General features: G+C 47.5%; 2 protein-coding genes across 3 annotated transcripts; both read right to left on the minus strand.

Moving 5' to 3' along the window:
* Positions 1–3457: 3457 nt before the first annotated feature.
* Positions 3458–9179, minus strand: RAB8A (RAB8A, member RAS oncogene family). Its single transcript, XM_074565568.1, has 8 exons — positions 9014–9179; positions 8605–8665; positions 8328–8388; positions 7862–7939; positions 7323–7412; positions 6599–6664; positions 6060–6110; positions 3458–5309 (listed from the first exon to the last, which is right to left on the minus strand). Exons 1-8 carry the CDS (start codon positions 9135–9137, stop codon positions 5217–5219), a joined length of 624 nt encoding a protein of 207 aa, XP_074421669.1. The 5' UTR covers positions 9138–9179; the 3' UTR covers positions 3458–5216.
* A 286-nt stretch (positions 9180–9465) lies between these two features.
* On the minus strand, positions 9466–19090 carry TPM4 (tropomyosin 4). Of its 2 annotated transcripts, none has more exons than XM_074565566.1 (9): positions 18707–19084; positions 16141–16266; positions 12993–13126; positions 12580–12697; positions 12182–12252; positions 11855–11930; positions 11190–11252; positions 11041–11110; positions 9466–9837 (listed from the first exon to the last, which is right to left on the minus strand). In XM_074565566.1, exons 1-9 carry the CDS (start codon positions 18818–18820, stop codon positions 9755–9757), a joined length of 855 nt encoding a protein of 284 aa, XP_074421667.1. In that variant the 5' UTR covers positions 18821–19084; the 3' UTR covers positions 9466–9754. The 2 variants fall into 2 exon arrangements, with proteins under 2 accessions (XP_074421667.1, XP_074421666.1); XM_074565565.1 differs by lacking the exon at positions 9466–9837 and adding an exon at positions 10273–10501 and having other exon boundaries at positions 18707–19090.
* Between the last annotated feature and the right edge of the window lie 1646 nt (positions 19091–20736).

Consider the following 20736-nt stretch of genomic DNA (forward strand, 5'->3'; position numbering starts at 1 on the left):
TAGAGCTGCCCACTGCAAAGGCTGGGAAAACAGATGCTCAAAAAAGCGTGGAGGCTTCTCGACTTGCTTTTTGAACCTCCGATGTACTTCTTACATGACAGATAGTCCTCGTAACTTAAAAAGTTCACATTAGCCCTTAGGCTTCATTGACAAGTATATGAGATTAGCTCACCCAATGTTTAAGTCTTAACGGGATTTCTAATGCCTTACACAAAGCAGCACTCAGATCTTGCATTAACGTACCTATTCTTTGCAACTGCTTTGCAAAATAAAGTTTCCAATTTACTGTACAGTCCTGGGATTAACTGTAGTGAGTCCCTTTGACTAGAGTGATACATAAGTGATCGTTAATTTCTCTTTTTAATAGCACATTTCACATTCGAATCTGAATCTAGTGAAACGTGTAAATGGAAATGCTTCTTGAACCTTCAACGACTGTTACTTCACCTGAGATTACCGTCCACGAGAGAGCAAAATGAGAGGAGCAAAGAGGACAATTTCTGGTAACCGAACCAGTCAGAGAACTCGGTCTCTTGTTCACCTCTTTAAAAGGAACCATTCCTTAAACTCTTCATCACGATTTCCCTGTAGTTTAACAAAGTTTCCCCACCAGCTAGTGCAAATCTGGCCTAGACAGTGAGATGGGAAGTACTTTTTTGAAAGTTCAGACACCACCAAGTAGTAAAGGAACTTGTATCAAATCGTAGCTTCTAAAAAAACGCCTAAGAAAATGCCTTATTCAGTAAACCCCCCCAAAAATAGTTTCAAAAACATGATGGTTAATCAAAATTGCGTAAGCAACTCCTCTGATCAGCTTTAACACTCTTAACAAACGGTTCAGTGAATCAACTTGCTGAAGTGTTCTCCTGGTGTGTCACAGAAGCCCAGTACAAGTTCTGAGAATACAGAGAAGAGCTCTCCATTTCAGAATTTATAACGAAAAGTCAACACACTTTAAAGGACAAAAGAGCCCACCCTGGGTTCCTGTTCCTCTTTTCTAGTTTTAGAAACACCCTATTTTCCACGCAATAATCTACACACACGAATGATGAACAAGACGGACAAACCAAGTTTGTAAAATGCTCTTTTCATAAGAAGTTTATTTATGCAGTGCTTAGGGTCCTGTACAACAGAGTAAAAACATACACACTGTAATAAACAACAGTTTTGTTTTTAATACAAACATGACAGTCAATGAGAAGTGTTTAAGAAAGCAGTTGTAATGTGGGAAGGGGGGCAGCCAAAAGTGGTCATTCTAAAGAACACAATTTACAGTTATTTTTAAAAATACTGGGATGCATTAAGTTCCCTTCAAAACAAAGTCCTAAGTCCCAACTCACGCTCAACGTAGAGCATGTGATTCCTGCAGAAAGGCCAGGGAGACCAGCCTGCTAAACTCGTGTCACCTACAGAAAGAAAAGCTCCGGTGATCAGCGAAAGAGATGGGTCAAAGACTAAGGCAGCCTGAAACAATCGGACTGCACGTCACCATTAGCGTTCAATTGAACGGACCTTTATTTAATCTATAAACGAAGATGGAAGTCAGTCATTCCTTCCCAACCCCTACCAACTTCTAGTACAAACGAAGAGCATCCTCTACGCAGCTGTTTGTCCATTTCCTCTCCAGCACAAACACCAGCCATTTCAAGTCAAAGAGAACACGAAACCGTGGCAGCTTTTGAGCGGGATCATCAGCCAAAGACACGGCCACCACAACAATAAAACCCTGCGCAATTGTCAGCGAGATGATTAGCATCTCACGTGGGAGACCAAATAATTTTCAGCAGCAGTAGAGAGACTTACAACAATCCATAGGATTTATAAATCTGAGGCTGAAAGTCTGATGCTGGCGTAAGGCTCTGATGTCACGGAAGATTAGCTGTGCCTATCAGCAGGGACCGAGACAACGCGAGTGTTAAAATGGCAAAGTGTTCACACAGCAGTTCCACCGCTTATTGACAGACAAGCTACCGACAGGGCTGCACCCGAGAGGGTGAAGACTATGAAATATCGCACCCAGCCTCGAAAATAAGGTCAACCACAGAATTCTATGATACTCATTAAAGTATGGGAATTGGAGAACTTGCTCAAAAATGAGTTTGTTTCTCTACAAACCAAGTGTTAATCGATTACCTGAAATTTTAGTGGCATTTAGACACTGAGAATGGGTAGCGAGCACATTGTTAGTTTTTCATATCTACTTAAATTCCTGTTTTACACATTTTGTATCCAATTTCAGATTTTCCACTCCTTACTTAAAGCAAGCTTACATATAAACACATCACTGTATGTACGTGCACAGTACTTCTTTTGATCATTGTGTTTTCCATAACATTCATACTTAAAAACCACAGTAATTTAACGATGTGATGGAAACATCAACTACGTATCGTACTTCTCCAAGATCTGATGTCCGTATTTAGCGACACGCAGCCAAGCACAGATGCAACCGCAGTGTCTGTAGCCTTGTCCTGTCTTACGTCTGCATTTTAGGTTTCATATTGCTCACACGGATTTGATTTCTGTGTAGTCTGTACACCCTCGAAGTAGTGATAACTGTAGTCACAGTAACTGCGTGAAACTTCCTGAGATCGGGCAATAACGTAGTTGTTCATGGAGTAAAACCAATCATTTTGTAAGAGGAAATCACGCTATAAATTAGGTATATAAACATGTGCAACAACCAGCCTAAGTTTAAACAAAAGGTATTCACAAAGAGTTAGCTTTGAACGCAGAAAGAATAACTTGAGATTTAGAAAATGGGGAGCGAAGTACACAATTCCATCCTTCAGGTTTTAATCCAAGATTAATATGGTTTTTCTTTCTCGTCTCAAGATGAGTTATCGATTTACATACTGCCAACAGGCAACAGCCGGTACGGTGGTGGACGGCCCGTGCTATCACGTTTGTCTAACCACTTATTTTTCCAGTCACTTTGAAAAACATGCCTGGCTGCAACCCCTGGCTGCCGTACAGTAGAAGGATGGATGCGAGACAGTCCACGTTTACTGCTAACCAGAAACAAATCATTAACCAGATCTGGTTTGCGCAGGAAAGCAACACTCACCCCCTGCCTTAACCACCTCCCCAGTTCTGCCTCGATAATTTCCTGAGGCGCACACAAAGCCTCTAAAAGCGTCCTTTTCTGCAGACAGAAGCATCGCTCGTCCCACCTAGCGCTCGGCGTTAACGACACGCTGAAGCAGACGCTGACTCGAAGCACACAGTGACTGGGAGGCTCTTCAGTAGCTTAACGTGATTTTATCCTACAAACACAGCTGCGTGTAATCCGCTACGGTGCGTGTTCACCAAGTCCTCACGCTAAAAAGCCACGAGTAAACAAAAAAACCCCCACCATAACGTTCTGGTTAGAGGAAAGCTTTACGCATGACTTTAATCATGAACAGAGCTCCCTGAAATCTGCTAGCTCGGTAAAAAAAAAAAGAAAGAGGCGGTAGCATATAAAATACATTTTTATAAACCAGTAAATTATACAGTAAAATTTCCTTTTTCCGTTTTAGAAGAACAGGCAATACTCCTGTTGAGACCAATTGCATGCTGCAGATTACAAAGTTTAATGATGAATCTGATAGATCCTTAACTCAGTAATACTTACGAGCGCTACTTTGAGGCCAGAATGTAATACCACAAACTTGAAAAAAACAAACCCGGTGAGTAAATTCATTAACTTTAAAATCAGCTTTAATTTTACCCTTAAGTGCAGTTGTCAATGTAAACAAAGCATGTTAACAATTCCAGTGAGTTGCAGGACACAGCCGCTACGTTCACTTGCATTAAATATCCCGTAACTCCCATCACTTGACAGCAGACTGTGAAGTAGATGGCTCCTCCTGGCTCCCCCTGTCAGCCTAACGAGGAGTCAGCCTAACGAGGAGTCAGCCTAACGAGGAGTCAGCCTAACGAGGAGTCAGCCTAACGAGGAGTCAGGCTCACGGCCTCGCAACCGAGGGCTATTACCTACCTGCGAGCTTTACTTGGCTGTTACATTTTATACATCGGAATGTAATAGACTGTGTTTATAGGAATAAATACGTGGAATATTTCCACTGAGGACGAAACGTCATTTGCATTGATGCCAGCTATCAACAGGTTTGCTGCTGCGTGAAATCTGACACGATCATACGCAGCAGCAAGGCAAATCTCAGCTTAAAAAAGTTTGCTTTCAGAAAGTGTTCATATGTGCAACATTTATTTGCATATGTGAGCAAGTGTGCATGAGAACACACAACTGGAAGCAGTGCAATACATTTTCTTGTCATGATTTAAAACTAGCTACTGCATCCTGACAGATCTGGAGTCATTCTCGACCGGAGAAGGAAAAGTCGCCCATCATAACGTTACAGATGTCGAGTGAGTGTCCCTACCCCAACCAGGGTCCGTTTCTCCCCGAGGAGAGGACGGACGGTTCGCGTGGGACTCAACGTAGCCGTCGTCTCCCGTTAAACGCGTCTAAACGCCCGGAGTACTTCATTAAGCACGTTCAAGTCTAACATGGATAAAGTCATTCCTGATGGCAAGGATCCGTTATATTTACAGCACACTTTGGTTTTTTAAAAAAATAGAGATTCCTTTGAGGAGGATTTCTTTTTTTTTTTTTTTTTTTAAACTTCAATTGTACTTGTGGATTGTCTAGAATAACGCAACTGAGTAAGGAACAGGCAGACAAAGGATTTTCTCCGTAGTAGCAAAGCGGTGGAGATCAGAACGCTTCCCTCCACCTTCTGGAAGGCGTACGCCTGTACTGCTCACCGGAGCGCGGTTACTGATGGCTCGATGCGACTGATCTAATCGCATCTACGGATATGCACATCTACCACGGACACATACCTGTATTTATTAGCATTGGCGTTTCAGTTTCTTATTCTGATCATAACTTAAATCTTTCTAATTGGGCTACGTTACAGATACGAACACAAAGATTGAAGCCTGTCAGCAACGGTGCTGTATCACAGGTTTGGTCTGTACCCCCTCTGCTAGACAATACACGCGCCCGGTGGCAATCTGACAAAAATAAACTTGTTTCATCTCCAAAATTGAAGAGTCAGACAATTACTAAAATAAACAATTTCTTATTCCGATGGTCACAAAGTGACAAGGTATGCTGGAAACGCTAAGTCCACAGACAGAGGAACTCTCGCTCAGAACAGGCACAGTCCAGTTCAGCTGAGCAGCTGCTCAGATTAAGGCCGTGTCCCTCACAGAAGAACACATCGGAAAAAGCTGCTTTTCTTTTGCTGGTCTGGTGTGATTTTGACGCCCTGGTTGCTGCCTTGCGGGCTATTGCCTTCCTGAAGAGGCAAAGAATATTCAGTTACTTATTTCTACTTGCACTGCACCTACGCTTTGTCCTTCTATAAACTCAAAGACAGCCGAGATTTTTAGAAAGAAAAGTCAGAGGAACGTGTTTGGCTCTTGCCGGAACAGGAATCGTCAGCAGGAGCCAAAGTATCACAGCTCCGTCAGCTCGCGTCTGGTCACGTGAAGGGGGAACGCTCAGTAGGCGCAGAAGGAACCCCCGTTACCTTCATTTCGTAAGGAACAGAGTGACGTCGCTGTACGTTTGGTTGTTGTATGAAAGAGAACCCAATCCTTTCTCAGAACACTTCCGCTACAGTTATCGAAACAATTAGCTCTTCACCTACGTCTAACCATCCTGGTTTGAGCACTACCCTGACGCGCGCAGTGGGCCTCCCGCGTGTCTCATTTATAGGATTCCGTTTTTCAGACTGCAAGAGCAGGAAAATACCATTAAACTGCTCTACCACTCACTTGACTTTCAATGAACAAATAAGATGCTTTTATTTAGAAAACCTCAGCCATTGCAGCTAATTCCTGAACCGCAGAGACAATTGTTTGTAAGCCGAGGTCAGAGCGTAGCTCGACAAAACTAAAAATAAATGTCTATAACCTTCAGTGCTCCCCCCAGGAAAGAGACCGCACAGCCCTTTTATACGCCGCGCATCAGTACTTGCTATTTGGCTCGTGCTTGGGTTTTTTTCCTATTTAAATGCAGCGTGGACCAAGTGACGGTTACTCACCAACTTCTTGTCCATTTTTGCTTTGATATCTCTTGCAAGAGTGAAAAATGCCTGTGACAAAGCAGTTCAGTGTTACATGGTTAATAAAATATATTCTAATATTTTTGTTTAGCAATAAGCTGCTTTCCCGAGTTTCCATGTATATTGAACTCCTGAAGGATGTCAAGTTTTCCAGTGTTTTTTCCCCCCTTCCAGGTTTTAATGCTCCTTTTCCAACTCCGCTACCCCCTTTCCAAGCCCGAGCCCCCCAATGGCACACGGTGCCCACGGCGGGGCATGTCCCGGCTTCAGCGAGTGGGAAAACGTGACCCTTCATCAACCACGTTACTGAATGCAAAGAGGCAGCTGAGCTTTTGTTTGCTCCAACACCCCTGTGTTACGCTCTAAGCGCCAAGGTCAGTTTAAAGAAGCGATATGCATTAACAACCCAACCGCGGGATCTAACGACCGAGTTTTGCATCCAGCCGGGACGGGCAGGTGTCCTCAGGGCTTGTTTGCACAAAGGACACTAAACGTAGCAGAAAGGCTGCAGTACTTACATTCTCTATGTTTATATTTGCTTTCGCGCTGGTCTCCATAAATTTAATCCCAAAACTTGCAGCAAGCTGAACAAAAGCAGGATTCACGTTAGTTGGAGAATTGCGGGAACAGCTCTACAAACAACCACCTGCGCAGGGTCTGCCCCGGCGCGAGTCACGGCAACGTGGGGATTTACTCAGGCAGAACAATTAGTAAAATTCAGGAACTAGATCTCATTGCTATTAGCAGCTCCTCTTGCTGGGCTCTGTTCTGCTGTTTCACACCCCGCACACGTTGGAATCTGCTCCTTTTATTTTTCCCTTGCACAGAGAGATATCTTGTCAGTCTTGTAACATCTGCGGCACACGGACACACCGTCTCTACCTTGACCAAGTAACATCTGACGCCAGAAAAGACAATCCCGTCTCCCTTCTCTCAGCGGCTTTTAGCCAAAAAGAGACAGTTCCTAAATGTCAAACTCTAGCATGCTTTTTCTTCCTTTTTCTAAGAAAAAAATCCAACTCCGTGCTTTGCACCCAACACATCTTGACCAGATCATTCATAAGAATTTTTAATGCAGACTCGTTTTTTTAATCAGAGCGGGGAAACGTATTGAACTACAGCTCGGGACATTCAGTAGTTCTGCTCAGACACCCCCGGAGTGCCAGCGCACGGACAGTGACGGCGGCGAGTTTTATACTCTGAAAAGCCTGAGCTGAAACACGTTAAAGCGCCGGCACTTACCTTCTCCCCTTGCTCTCTGGAAACTTGTCTTTTGTCATTTGCATCACATTTGTTCCCGAGGATCATTTTTTCAACATCTGGAGAGGCGTGCTGAGACAGAAACACATCAAAGCAAAGACTTGGGCTTGGGTGTTTTTAGAGAAATATTGTCAGAGAGATGAGGCATGCGGCAAGTGCGTCACACGGAGATGCTGCTGCTGAGCACCTTCCGCAGATTTACGGGCTCCCCAATGCCCAGCGCGGGTCCTGCACACCGACAGCTCTCAGGTCACTTGTCGTGGCAGGAGAACATCGACTTTGAGGTGCCCTCGTCACCAGGAGGGCTGCGGTCCCCACAGCTGGTGCTCCCTGTGTGCGAGCGCAGCAAATAACTGTGAACCGGCACATTCCAGAAGGTGTTACTGGTTTTCATTGAACTTATTTTCCAAGTTCCCTCCAGTACATGAATTCAAAAGAAACTTCCGAACCAATTAAGTTTCAACTACTTTGGGAGGAAAAAATAGTGCCTTTAATATAGAGTAAGTAAATAGAGAAATTACCTCTTCGATATTCCGGACCCAGTTCCGAATATTTTCAAAAGACTTTTCATTGGTGATGTCATAGACTAGCATAATGCCCTGAAGAACAAGGAGGAGACAGAGTGTTTCAGTCAGTTTAAGCACGAGTTAAAGACTCGTCTGCGGCAGAAAGGAGCGACTCAACGAAGTCTATTTTTAAAGCAGCTGGTTCACGGTTCTACATAACATTTAACCGCCGCTTGTGCCTCGCTAGATAAGGCGCGCGGGACGGGCATCCACAGCACGAGTCCCGGAGGAGACCTGCCCCCGGAGCTCCCTGGAACTCCCGGCTCCGCTCCGAAGCGGAGCACTGCTCCAGGGGCTTAGTGCGGCAGAGTTTACACCTGGCCGACAGACAGTTGTGCGTGTCCCACGTTAACCCTGGCCGATGTGACTGTGACAGCCCAACCGCCCGGGATCGGTGTAGCGTCACCCGTCCGGCTCCTACCATCGCTCCCCTGTAGTAGGCGGTTGTGATGGTTCGGAATCGCTCCTGCCCCGCGGTGTCCCTGGAACAGACAGAACACGGGGCTCAGCCAAACGGCCTGCTCGAGGCAAAGCCACCAAAAGTTCCAGTTAAACATTGCCGAGCCAGTCTTTAGACGCACTAAAACTCCCTCTTAGTGTCTAAGCTGTTGTGAAGCGCTGACGAGCACAACTGCAGGAACGGCTCGACGGTAACAGCACCCCCCGCCGCAGACGCCCCGTCGGCAGCAAACTCCTACCAGATCTGCAGTTTGATTCTCTTCCCATCCAGCTCGATGGTCCGAATTTTGAAATCGATACCTGCGAAGGGAACCAACTGAATTACTCCGAGTTTCTGCCCCAGACCGAATCAACGCTTCCCTCCCCCCCAGATTCACCGCGAAGCTTTTCAGTTCGTTCTCTCGGGCGGGAGCGCCCGCGGCGCGCCCTCCCCCCGCCCGCCCGCCGGCCGAGCCCCAGCGGCGGGGCGAGAGCGGCCGGAGCCGCCCGGCCGCGGGCTTTCGAGAGCCGCTCGAAAGCCGGGCCGCGAATCCCCCGCCGGGCCCCCGCAGCCGCGAACGCGCCCCCCGCAACCGAGCTGCCCCGGGCGGAGCGAGACGCCGCCGGCGGGCCCGGCCCGGCCCCCCCCGGCCCCCGGGGCGCGCTGACCGATGGTGGAGATGAAGGTGGCGTTGAAGGCGTCCTCGGAGAAGCGGAAGAGCGCGCACGTCTTGCCCACGCCCGAGTCGCCGATGAGCAGCAGCTTGAAGAGGTAGTCGTACGTCTTCGCCATGTTCCCGGGCGCCGCCCCTCGGCCCGCGCCCGCCCCCCGCGCCGCCCCACGGGCCGCCGCCGCCGCCCGTCACCGCCCGCCGCGCACCCATTGGCTGAGCCCGTCAGGAAGCGCGCGCGGCCGGCGCCCCATTGGCCGGCGGCCTCCGCTCGGCGTGTGAGCGGCGGCGCCATTGGCGGTTGGGTCGGGCGTCACTTCCCGCGGCGGGCGGAAGGCGCGTGGCGCGGCTTGGCGTGACGTCACGCCTTTAACCGCCCCCGGCTTGGCGTGGCGGTTCGTGACGTCACCCGCAGAGAAGCGCTACAGAAAGGGCGGGAGGCGGCGCGGGACCGGGAGAAAGTGTTTAATAGGAGCCGCCCGCGACGGGCGGGGTGACGCTGCGGCCGGGCACAGCCGGCGCCGGGACACGCGCGGACGGGCGCGAGGGGCTGACGAGGGGCTGAGGAGGGGCTGAGGAGGGGCCGGGGCGGCCGACGCTCTCCCGCGCCCCGCGGAGCCTCGGCCGCGCTGGGACCCCCGCCCGGCTGCGCATAACTTAGTTGGTGTTGCAGGAAGGGGGGGGGGGCGGGGGGGCGGGGAGGGTGCCGGTCCCCCGGCCGCAGGGACCCGTCGGCAGCTCATATACAGTTCAGTTCGTTCAGCGTCTGGTCCAGTGTCTGATGCAGCCCCAAGTTCTCCTCTTTGGCTTGAGCGAGTTTTTCTGGTGAGAAAAAAGAAAAACACACCTTAAAACTCATCATTTTACAGCCTCTTCCCCTTAAATAAAACCCCATGATTACTTACCCTCGTGGTCAAGACACCACTATGCATCCATGAAACAGGGCCAATTTTTTTGGTAATTGGTGTAATTAAGTAAGGTTTTGGGACACATCCTACACCTAACGTGACAGACTCGTGCTTTGATTTCACGTGTAACTGACAGGCCTCTGGGCAGATGCAGCGCCGCAAGCACGCACCGAACACGCTCAAAGCCTTCCGCATCCTCGGGAACACTAAAACCTGCGCGGGCCCTGCCCCGGCCGACGGGGACGCCTCTGCTGGCTGCAGCTGCCCGGCCCCGGCCGGAGGGGCTGAACGTACTTCAGCTGCGACTGGTGTATTTTAGGTGAGTTGTAAGGAAATAAACCCCGAAAGCTGAAAGGCAGAGGTATCTTGTTTTTATTGAGCTCAGTCCTTACAGAGGAGCTTGAGGGATCACTTGTGGAAGCTGCGTGAAGTGACAGGTATTACAGGCAAGAAAAGCTTAAGAGATGCGGGGAGGGAGAGCGGCCCCAGCACCGCTCACAGAGAGGTCATGTCATTGAGAGCATGGTCAAGCTCCTCACTGATCGCTTTGTACTTCAGCTTCTGAGCGTAGAGCTCGTCTGTCCGTCCCCAGGGCAGAGGCACGTTCAGCAAGAAATGCAGAAAAACAGTCCAGAGGAAGAGGCGCACAGGAGGAGAGGCGCAGACAGGCAGAAGGCAGCAGCCAGAGCAGTTGGGGCGGAAAACAAAAGAAGAGAAGAGATGCGTAATTGAGTAGCGGCATGAAAGCAAAAAATCCACACAGCTGCCAGGTCAGAAGCTTCATCTACGTTTTTTTAATCTCACTAAATTATTTTTCAGTAATTAGACGAAGCAGGGTTATCACCTTATTATGAATAAAAAGAGCCCTTGAGTCCGTGTATCTGTGAGTTGGCCAAAATCAGGTTATTGTTACCAGTTTTACTAAAGAGAACGTCTTTCAGGAGAACTTCCTGCGGCCAGGAGGTACCACACGGGACAGACGTGTCCAGTGGGCACATCCCACCCATCTACCCGTACGCCTTCTCTCCTGTCCCAATAAAATCTGATGCCCCTCCTAGAATTTTGTTTTCTGATTTGAAATCGATCACTTTTAAACAAAACTCGAGTAATTTCATACCTTCCAGGTCATCAATAGACTTTTCCAGTTTGGCAACTGTTCTCTCCGCAAACTCAGCACGAGTTTCAGCCTAAAAAAAATTAAATAGAGTAACTGGATGCTGTTTAAAAAATGATGCCAAAATGCAGTCTGGGGACGGATAAACTTACTTCTTTAAGCTTGTCGGACAGAATCTTGATTTCTTCTTCGTATTTATCTTCTTTTTCCGAGTACTGTGAAAACAATAAACACTCTTTAAGGGAAGCTGTAGCAACAATAATAGATGTTTATGAAACCATGACCTATTTGTAACCACTTTTCCTTTTACAGTGGCTGCAAACACCCTTTCTGTCCGTCGCTCCTCTTTGCCAAGACGTTTCAGACTCTGGTTCACAAACCATCATTTTAAGACTGGGGATGCCCAGGCTCCTTCGTGAGTCATCTTAGACCTTAACAGGCTTCAGCACAAACTAGCGGAATGGGCAAGAGAGCAGGAAGCCTTCCATACCGGTTTAGACTAGCCAGAAACGACTCTTTAATGAAATCAGGAGTTTTAACAATTTTCACTATGAAGAGGGCAAAACCCACAAAAAGAGCAATCTCAGAAAATCAGGCTCAGTCAGCACCAGACTGGTGTGGGAAACGGAGATTTAGGGTCTGGCTTGATGGTTATCAGGTTACTGACTTGGGTTGGGCAGAACGGATTCAGCGCTCTCAGCAGTCTCTGTTAAAGAGCAAGTCACTTTCACTTTCTTTGTATTTCTGGATTATTTCTATGGACTTTAATTACAACTTCTGACTTTGCCCCATCCCTTAGTTTATGGAAAGAACCAACCTTTTCAGATTGAGCTTCCAAAGACTTCAGGTTGTTAGTGACGTTCTTTAACTCCTCTTCAAGGTCACTACATTTACTACAGGAAAAAAAATAAATGTATAAATTACTACTGTCCCTGTTATGACTTAACTTAATTTTCAAGAAGTCTAAAAATAGAAGCGGTGAAGTAATTATAAGTCTGAAAGGAGGAAATTGGGTATGCAGGGTACAAAAAAACTCTTCCACGTATGCTACACGCCTGCCTCCCAGTACTAGATTTTTCTAATGAAATACAGCTTTGCCCTTCGCTGTGTTCTGAACTGCCGCCGTGTGTCTGGAGTTACTCACACTTCGGACACCTCTGCGCGCTCTTCAGCTCTTTCCAGTTCACCCTCCAAAATAACCAGTTTACGGGCAACCTGTAAAGAGACAACAGCTGTCTCGAGCCAGTCTGCAGTTTCGTAGCCGTTTCTCTCAAAGCACCGCGCTCGTCATTTCCTTCTCAATGAACAAATTAGATTAAAACATACACGTACAGACACAAAAGACTTTTCCCCCAAATAAGTTAGACTTGGCAGTGTTCTTAGTATTAAATATCTAAATATCTACTAAAATTGCCCCTTTTTGGGAACGTTGCACGTCGAACCATCACACAGGGAAAAGCATACAAGGAATGACTAAACTGGAGAGTAACAAAGCTGGTGCCAGTTCTCCCATACGTTTAAGCATCTCCTCATCCCTTTTACCTCTTCATATTTGCGGTCAGCTTCTTCAGCAATATGCTTGGCCTCCTTCAGTTGCATTTCCTGAATTTCCATTTTCTCTTCGTCTTTCATTGCTCTGTTCTCGATAACCTTCATTCCTCTGCAGAAGTCAAGGCAAGTGTGTTTAATGCAGAAGCATTTTAGCAGTTTTATTTCAAAGATCCCACAGTGGCTTCAGTATTTGTAACCAAAAAGTGGCCCATTATGACCATACTATCATGTTCTTCGAGGATAACAGAATTACTCATTTAAGCTTATAAAAAAGGCACCTCTAGTTGTGGGTCTCTGGCCTGCAATGTGCATTAGCAGATACTAAGTTATACAGGGATACTTTATTCATATGTATTCAAATTTTTACCAAAAAAAAAGAAAAAGAAGAACGGAAGGAAATGTACCTCTCGCTCTCATCCGCCGCTTTCTCGGCCTCCTCCAGTTTCTGCAAGGCTGTGGCCAGCCGTTCCTGGGCACGATCCAGCTCCTCTTCCACGAGCTGGATACGTCTGTTCAGCGCTGCCACCTCACCTTCGGCCTGTACGAAACAACCGCCCAGAACTCGGGTTACGCACAGCCAGCTGCCGGCCGACACATGTTCTCAACTAATCACTTCCCTTAAAACTGCAAAGGCTTCTCCTCGGTACACGCAGGGAAGCTCTAGGAACCCCTCTGTCTCTGCTTGTTGTTTGTTTAAACTATGGCATCTCAGGAATCTCAAGGTATGGAGTATGTGCTTCTCCTTTCTTTATTAATGGTACTTATCATTCCTGCCGCACAAGGGATTCGGCAGGGATTGCCAACGGAGAAGTATTTTCAGATCACTTCACAGGGCTGGGTCTGCCCATAGGATTCCAAAGTTAAAAACTGAACCGTTTGGGTAAGGGCTTGTTCCAAAAACTTCACAGTTGATTTCCCTGGTTTTGGTTTCATCACAGATTGCAGCAATATCCTGTCACAGCACACTGCTGGAGTTAAAGCTATTTCATTATCCATTCTGGGCTCCTCAGCCTGCAAACGCTACATAATCTTTACGCGGTCAGTTGGGCAGATGCAGTTGGCCCCAGCATGGGAGAATCGGTCGTCTGCGTAACATAAATAGGGCAAAATTGGCTATGTTCTTAAACTAAGTTCAGTTTCCCTTTTCATTGTTTCCTGTGGTACTTAAGGGATTGGGCAGAAAGCATTTCTTAATAATAAGGTCTGTTTATATATTATTGAATAAACTGCACAGTAATTGGGCACACTATTAATGTTTTAAAAAAAGACTAGATAATAAATGGAGAGATTCTTGGGAAAAATGCTCACATACAGACAATAGGAACAAATTTCTGTCCATAAATACATCGTTTTTATTAAGATATGGATCCTTTAATTGTTTGTTATTTGAAGGAAAATAAAGCCCTACTTTAACAACTGCGCACTCAATAGTCTGCAAATCTGAGCATGATTGCCATATATAAGATTAACTTTTTTTTTATTTAAAAAACCCCCACTTTTATGGGCTATATTGTTTTATGCTTTGTGTTAAACACTTTGAAAAAATATTTGTTTTCCTGCAGCTTTGCCAATTTGGTTACTGACCGCTCCTCCCAAGCTGGAGGAAGTGGTTTCCATTCATAGCTGTACCATCTTGGAAAGGATTTCAGTGACTTATCCAAATGGAAGTTGACCCAGGGTTCCTCTAGTCACAAATTATCCTGTATTTCATTTGTTTTCTACCCAGTGCCATGTGTTTAACTTTCTCGATTTACATCGAGGCATCAATCATGTAGAAAACTGGCATCTGTTATGTGGCAGCCTGCGACTCCTTCCATAGCCAGGCCACTTTTAAGTCATACTTTAATTAAGCAAGATTCCAAAACTATGGAGTCGGGGCCACTGGGAAGCCGGAGTTGGGGTGGCTCCACCTCTCCCAGAAGCAGCCCGCAGTCCTTATACGGTAAAACTAACTCGCTGACATGTGATAAAATAGCAGGAAGATGCCGGGAAGGCTGATCACACACAAATCTAAGTGAAACCAGCTGTCCAGCCCCGGGAGAGCCGCACACTAGTGGAGAGTTCTGATTTCTCTGTGAAAAGCAGGAGGGAAAGTTATTTTCCAGCAGTTCGGACATTTCCCAGCTGTGCTGGAGCCAGCGGTGCGGCGCCGAGGCGGGAACTCCCCGCTCGTTGTCATGCAGCGTTTTTTCCTAATTAACCAGCCATTTCCTACTCAACTCGTAACCGCTTCCCGATGCCGATCGGTGCTCGCAACGCTTTTTTTTCTGAAGGGAAACGGCCCCAAAGCGCGATAAGCAGCGGGCGCCCGGGACGAGCCGCCGCCGTGCCCGGCGCCCCCGGCGGCCGGTATGGGCGAGGCGCTGCGGCAGCGCCAGCGGTTTCCGCAGCGGGGCTGCGGAGCGGAGGAGCGAGGGGGACAGCGGAGGAGCGAAGGCAGCCGGCGGCCGAGCCGTCCTCCCGGAGCAGGGGAGAGCCAGGCGCGCCCCAGCGAGAGAGAGCCAGAGACAGGAAGGAAGGAGCAGGGCAGCCCGGGAGAGAGCGACCGAGAGAGGCGCGCAGGCAGCCCGGGCGGTCTCACTTTCTCCCGCAGGTCCCGTTCCAGGTCCAGCTCCCGCTGGAGGACCTGGGCGCGATCCTCCGCCTCATCCGCCTGTTGCTGCAGGCACTGGATCTTCCTCTTCACCGCTTCCAGGGAGCTCGGCGCGGCCATGGGCGCGGCGCGGGCGGCGGGCAGGGCGCGGAGGTGCTGCACGTGGCGGCGCGCGGCCCCGCGCCTTTCAATGGGCCGATGACGTCACGCGGCTGGAGGTGGAGGTGGGGGTGGTGACGTAGCACCCAGGACTCGGCGCAAGCAGCGCCGGGACGGCGGCGAGCCGGGGCCGCCCCGCCCGCTCCCCCGGTCGCCGTCCCGCGGGGTCCCCGCCCAGCCCGGCCCCGGCCGCCGCGGCGCTCGGTGATGCGAAGCCGGCGGCGGGACTCCCGGGCTCCCCGCGCCACCCCCGCCGTCCCCAGGACCCCGAAGGTGGGGTGCAGCAAACCGCCGCCGGCGTGTGCCCGCCGGGTTGGGGCCCGGGCAGGCAAGAGAGAAGCCAAAACTAACGATTCTGAGAGCAAAAGGAAGGGCTGCGTGGCTGGGGAGCTGGGACTGGTTTTTCCGCCCAAAGGCAAACTGCTGCCTTACGGCACAGCAGATCCCTGCTTTGTCCCAGCCTCCCTCAAACGCCACCATTTTGTATACTGAGATTTCACCTTTCCTAAAGGATTTCCACCCACAAACACTGCCCCCCGTTTCAGACCCCCCTGCATTCCCCTGTGGGTACCCGTAATGCCCTGAGCGGTGCTGGCTGCCACGCACCTGGCGCAGGACGGGCAGCGCGAGCCCACCTTGGCAGTGGGGACAGCAGCTGTACGTAGCTGAAACGTACCGCTGCCCTCCCTGTACCGCGCTCACAGTGCTGCAACACAGACGTCCTCAGTGGGTCTTGGCACCAGTGTGCTACACACAAACCAGCCAGTAGTTCCAGGCAAATACTAGCCGTAGGTACGTACATCAGTCGCCTTCTTTTCAGCCTGCTCTAGTTTTTCCTGGGCATCTTTGAGAGCCTCCGAGTACTTGTCCAGCTCATCTTCAGTGCCTTTCAACTTCTTCTGCAGAGCAACCAGCTCATCCTCTACCTTTCAAGAGAGGAAAAAAAAACCCAAAGTGAGCATTTTGATATATTATCAGTTACAGCCTATTATGGTTAAAACCCCTCTTTACTATTAGTTTAACATAACATAGAAAAGAGTCATGAAAGAGCAGATCAAAGTTCTGCTGGGGCAGGTAGCCTGAGCGTGACTGGTAGCAGTTGCCCGGCAAAGATCCTTAAAAACATCCCACCCTTAGGACAACACTTCCTGCCACCGTACACACAGCATCTGGTTTAAGGCGTAACTGGGTACAAGGCCTTTGTCACCTCATTTCTATTTTGGACTCCACAACACCCTGCAGCACCTAATTCTACAGCATAAGTGTTTTAAAATGGCATCCTTGTGTTTTTTCTAACACTATTACCTGATGATTTATTAGGAAAATATTAAATTCCTGTATAGCGAGAAAAAACGAGTGGTCGTTCCCCAATCATCTTTTGTATGTTGTTGAAGACACTTCTAACCAAACGCGACTCTGGAAGCCGTAGGGACCAGGTCTGGCCCATGACAGACCCTGCTGTAAGCGGGAGGTGGGACGCGATGGCTGGAGGTCCCTTCTGACCCCAATTATCCTCTGGCTAATTGTGGGCCAACTACGCTCCATCCTACCATGAGGTTCAGACTCTCTCCTCCATACCATATAAATCCATATTGTACGCTAGAACAGTCCTATTTATAACCTGCCGGGAGACTGTTTAATGACAAACTGTCTCATGCTCCCTGAAGAATTTACATTATCAGGAGGCTGCTGATAAGGGTGCGCCTGCAAGCCCATCTGCTCCATCATTTCATTTGCAACACAAAACAGTTCAGTCTGTAGAGAAACTGATTTAACCATTTAGCTCCGCCTTCACATAAATTTAGTCTATCAAAATAGTTCACTCAAAATAGTTTGTGTTTTAGTGCACTGACTTTCTTCGTTCTAGCTTCAAAGATAGCTTTAACGACATTTTTGGTAGCGTGCTATTCTGGAACATTGTTATGTTTCTATACTTTTACTCAGAGTAACCAGTGTGAGAGAACAGAATACGCTTGTTTGGATGCTTTAACAGAGGGCCAGTAAGCAGGATGAAGGAGATGCTTCCTTTGTGTATGATATTAAAATCACTACTTGACTACTGTGCCCACATTAAAAAAAAAAAGCTGAAAAATTTTAGACAACTCAGAAAAGAGTAAGATCAAAGATTTTTTTTTTCTCTTTTAGCTTTTTATTGTGAATTACCTTCATATAGATACTTGAAAATTCCCAAAAGTGTGTCATTTATCACGCCGTAGGAAATCACCTTTGATAACTAAACATAAAGGAAGGGTAGGCATTCAGTCACCACTGACTGAGTAACAATCTGCTGTGGCTGTTAGTGAGCACAGAAAGATTAGCCGGGGAAACTGTGTGTCCCAACAGAACAGCATCTGATCAACACCTCCGAAGCTAGGAAAGAAACAGGGACTACGTACACGGGGCGATGTGTGCAGCTTGTAGGAGCTCACTGTAATGACACAGAAAGGACAAGGAGTTTTCCTTACGCTGGGGGGGCAGAGGGAAGACAGCAGCAGCTGACCCTGAAAGTTTATTACTATCATCCAGGATCTCAATCTGAACTTGAACATAAGACACATTTGTCCAAATGAATGCTAATAATGTATTCTAGCAGTCTGGAAGATGTAGTAGAAGCAGCCACATTTAGAGGATGTAAAAGACATGGGAATTTTACACAAAGTGCTATAAGAAACCTGAGCGTAGTCAACTCAATTCAAGATCATTCTGAAAATACTATAGCTCAAATATAAGGTAGATACTCAGAATAAAGAACACTGAAAAACAAAAGAACACGATAATGTTATCACTAAAACTCAGTTAAAAGAAGAGCTTTCAAATTAAGATATTTCTGATTATTCTTAACAAAAAAATAATACAACATATCTACTGTTGAGTCAGAGCTGGAACCTTGAAGGGGCACTCTCTATACCAAGGACTAGTCACGTGAACTTTATTAATTCACTTCAAGGAGAGGCTCAATTAATGTTTAGGCGCAGCTGACTCTTCAGGAGGTATTAACACTAGTCCTACAGGTGTTCAAGGTACGCAGCTTTGATTTGGAGCACGTCAGGCCTTTTCCAGGGAACCACAAGCACACGAAAACTAAGGCAATTATTTAAGATTCAGGAAAACTTAGACAAAGTACTCTTAATAATGTGTAGATCATGCTAATTTCACAAAGACTTGGATGGCTGAAAAGATAAGTTCATACCTAGCCCTGGCTGCATGGAGTGTAACATCACAAAAAAGCAAAAGACTTCAAAAGAAGATAAACAGAAAACCCGACTTCAAATTATTTTGCTTTCTGAATCAGAAAGCTGCAACAGAGTATTTTGTTACACTTATTTCTGCAGTGCACACACAATCTGTGACTTTATTTCTACTCACCTGTTTGCATTTGTCCTCAGCTGCCTTCTTATCCGTTTCAGCCTGCTCTGCTCTGTCAATGGCATTCTCCTTGTCTAACTTCAACATCTGCATCTTTTTCTTGATAGCTTCCATTTTTGCTGAAGGATAGGTTGTATCTGTTGCGCAACTGAAAGAATTCCGAAGAGTAAAGTTCTAGATTTTTAACAGCTTGGGCAGTGAAATGAGTTGTACTCAGTCAAGCCACATGGAAAATGAGCTCAAGTGGTTGTAGAGAGCTTTAAACCCAGAGACCCCTGGACAAAACCCAGATCTACTGGCCTCTTCTCTGATCTTTCACACGCAGCCTTTCTAAGGAATGAGCTGGAACAGACTCACTAGAGGAATCTTCAGCACTCCATCATCTCCTTATTTGGGTCCTGTTTTCTTAAAGAGAAAACTGTTTCCATTTTTAAGCTTCTGACAGAAGCAAAAGTGTTGACATATGAACACATGCTTGAAAGAAAGCTTATTAGCACCCCTCCGTGTTTGCAGAGCAATTAAACAGCCCAATAGATCTACAGGGATGGCCTAGCTTCTTATAATAATTGCATAAGACTAATGAAGGAAAGGGAAAGATCTTTTTGGATTACTCCAAAATAAATCCATGCATAAAATAAAATAAAAAAATCTACACTTAAGAGGTAGCTAAATTTATGTTATAAGAAGATGCAGGATATGTTATGAGACAGCAGGGTTTTTTTGCTGTGAAAATAAGCACTGGGATTAAGGAACATAACAGAACTCAGATTTAGATCTCAAGTTCAGGCTCAAAGGCATTCAGCGAGTTGGAGTGTCTGTCTTTGAAATTTCACTCACTAAATACTTTGGGAACTGAACAATGCACCTGAAGCTGCAGTCGTATGAGCACTGTAAATTATTTCTTCTGCTTTATGAAGCAGTCACCTTCTCTCTGTCAGGCAAGGCATGAGTAGGCTCTGTGAAGATCATCAGAAGCAGCTCCACTGAGGACACCAACAAGAGCACCCAACGGCCCTGGGATGAGCCCTGTTTGCTCTTCCAGCCCTGTTAGACACATGCCCGTGCTCCAACTGTCCTCTCCCATCCCTACGGATGCCCCAGCTTAGCTTCACAGCGCCCATCACCCGCTTTGCCCTAATTGTAGCAAGGGCTTAATTACTGCACCTCTCAGAGCAGAATGAAAGCACTTGACTTTGCTACACTGGGACCTGCATGCCCTCACATTCCCCCACTTTTTGAGCAAAACCACAGGAGTTAGATTCACTGGTGCCTTCCCAAAGGAGTTACACTGACACATGCTCTTCCTTATTTTTCTTTTCTGATAAAACAGATGCCCCTTTTCTGTTGCCTAAGCAAAAACCAGCAATACAAATGATGATTTGGACTCGATGATCCTTACGGGTCCCTTCCAACTGGAGATATTCTAGTCTAGTCTATTCTTTCCCAAATTCAGGTCCGATTAGCCACCTCATGATACTTTCCCACTGATTCTGCCTCTGCCCTCCACTGCCCTGTGTTCACTCCCAGGCCACACACAGGCCCAACTCCTTGCACACCCTCACAAACCCTGCCAGGCCTTCTCTCAGAAGCGCTCGCAGCATCCCCAGCATGAGGGGTACCAAAAGACTGAGCACAAGACACAGGAACTCCCTCATCCTCTGGAGTGAGCTGGCATTGCACCAAAAGGCCTTAAGAGAGACTTCTAAGGAAAAACTGCTCTTTATTTATCTAATGGTAGAATGAACATGGAGCCAACACCCGCACAATGCCTATAAGCAAGGCCAGAACCCCAAAAAACATCCCCAAAGCACCTCTGTGCCAGTCAGAGCGCTCGCTAGGCTGCTCAAGCTGCCTTTTGTGAGAGATTTCCTGCTGTATCGATTCAAAATAAAACCAATGCTCACACTGCTACTAAACCCAAGTCCTCAACCCCCGGCGGCCCCACCCTTTCCCTGACGCAGAGGGCTTCGGCCCCCCAGCCCAAAATGGCCGCCAGGAAGCGCCCCGGGGGGCTGCGAGCTGGAGGCGCC

This window comes from Larus michahellis, chromosome 23 (genome assembly GCF_964199755.1).
Source record: "Larus michahellis chromosome 23, bLarMic1.1, whole genome shotgun sequence".
Taxonomy (NCBI): Eukaryota; Metazoa; Chordata; class Aves; order Charadriiformes; family Laridae; genus Larus; species Larus michahellis.

Excerpts from the sequence above, each read along its gene's own strand:
- RAB8A (XM_074565568.1), bottom strand. The coding sequence starts at position 9,137 with ATGGCGAAGACGTACGACTACCTCTTCAAGCTGCTGCTCATCGGCGAC. Across the intron at positions 8,666-9,013 it reads CACCTTCATCTCCACCATCG|GTATCGATTTCAAAATTCGG; the intron begins GTCAGCGCGCCC and ends TTCCCTTCGCAG. Across the intron at positions 6,665-7,322 it reads CCAGAGAGCAAGGGGAGAAG|CTTGCTGCAAGTTTTGGGAT; the intron begins GTAAGTGCCGGC and ends GCTTTTGTTCAG.
- TPM4 (XM_074565566.1), bottom strand. The coding sequence starts at position 18,820 with ATGGAAGCTATCAAGAAAAAGATGCAGATGTTGAAGTTAGACAAGGAG. Across the intron at positions 11,253-11,854 it reads TGGAAGCTCAATCTGAAAAG|TACTCGGAAAAAGAAGATAA; the intron begins GTTGGTTCTTTC and ends TTGTTTTCACAG. Across the intron at positions 11,111-11,189 it reads TGTCCGACAAGCTTAAAGAA|GCTGAAACTCGTGCTGAGTT; the intron begins GTAAGTTTATCC and ends AATTTTTTTTAG.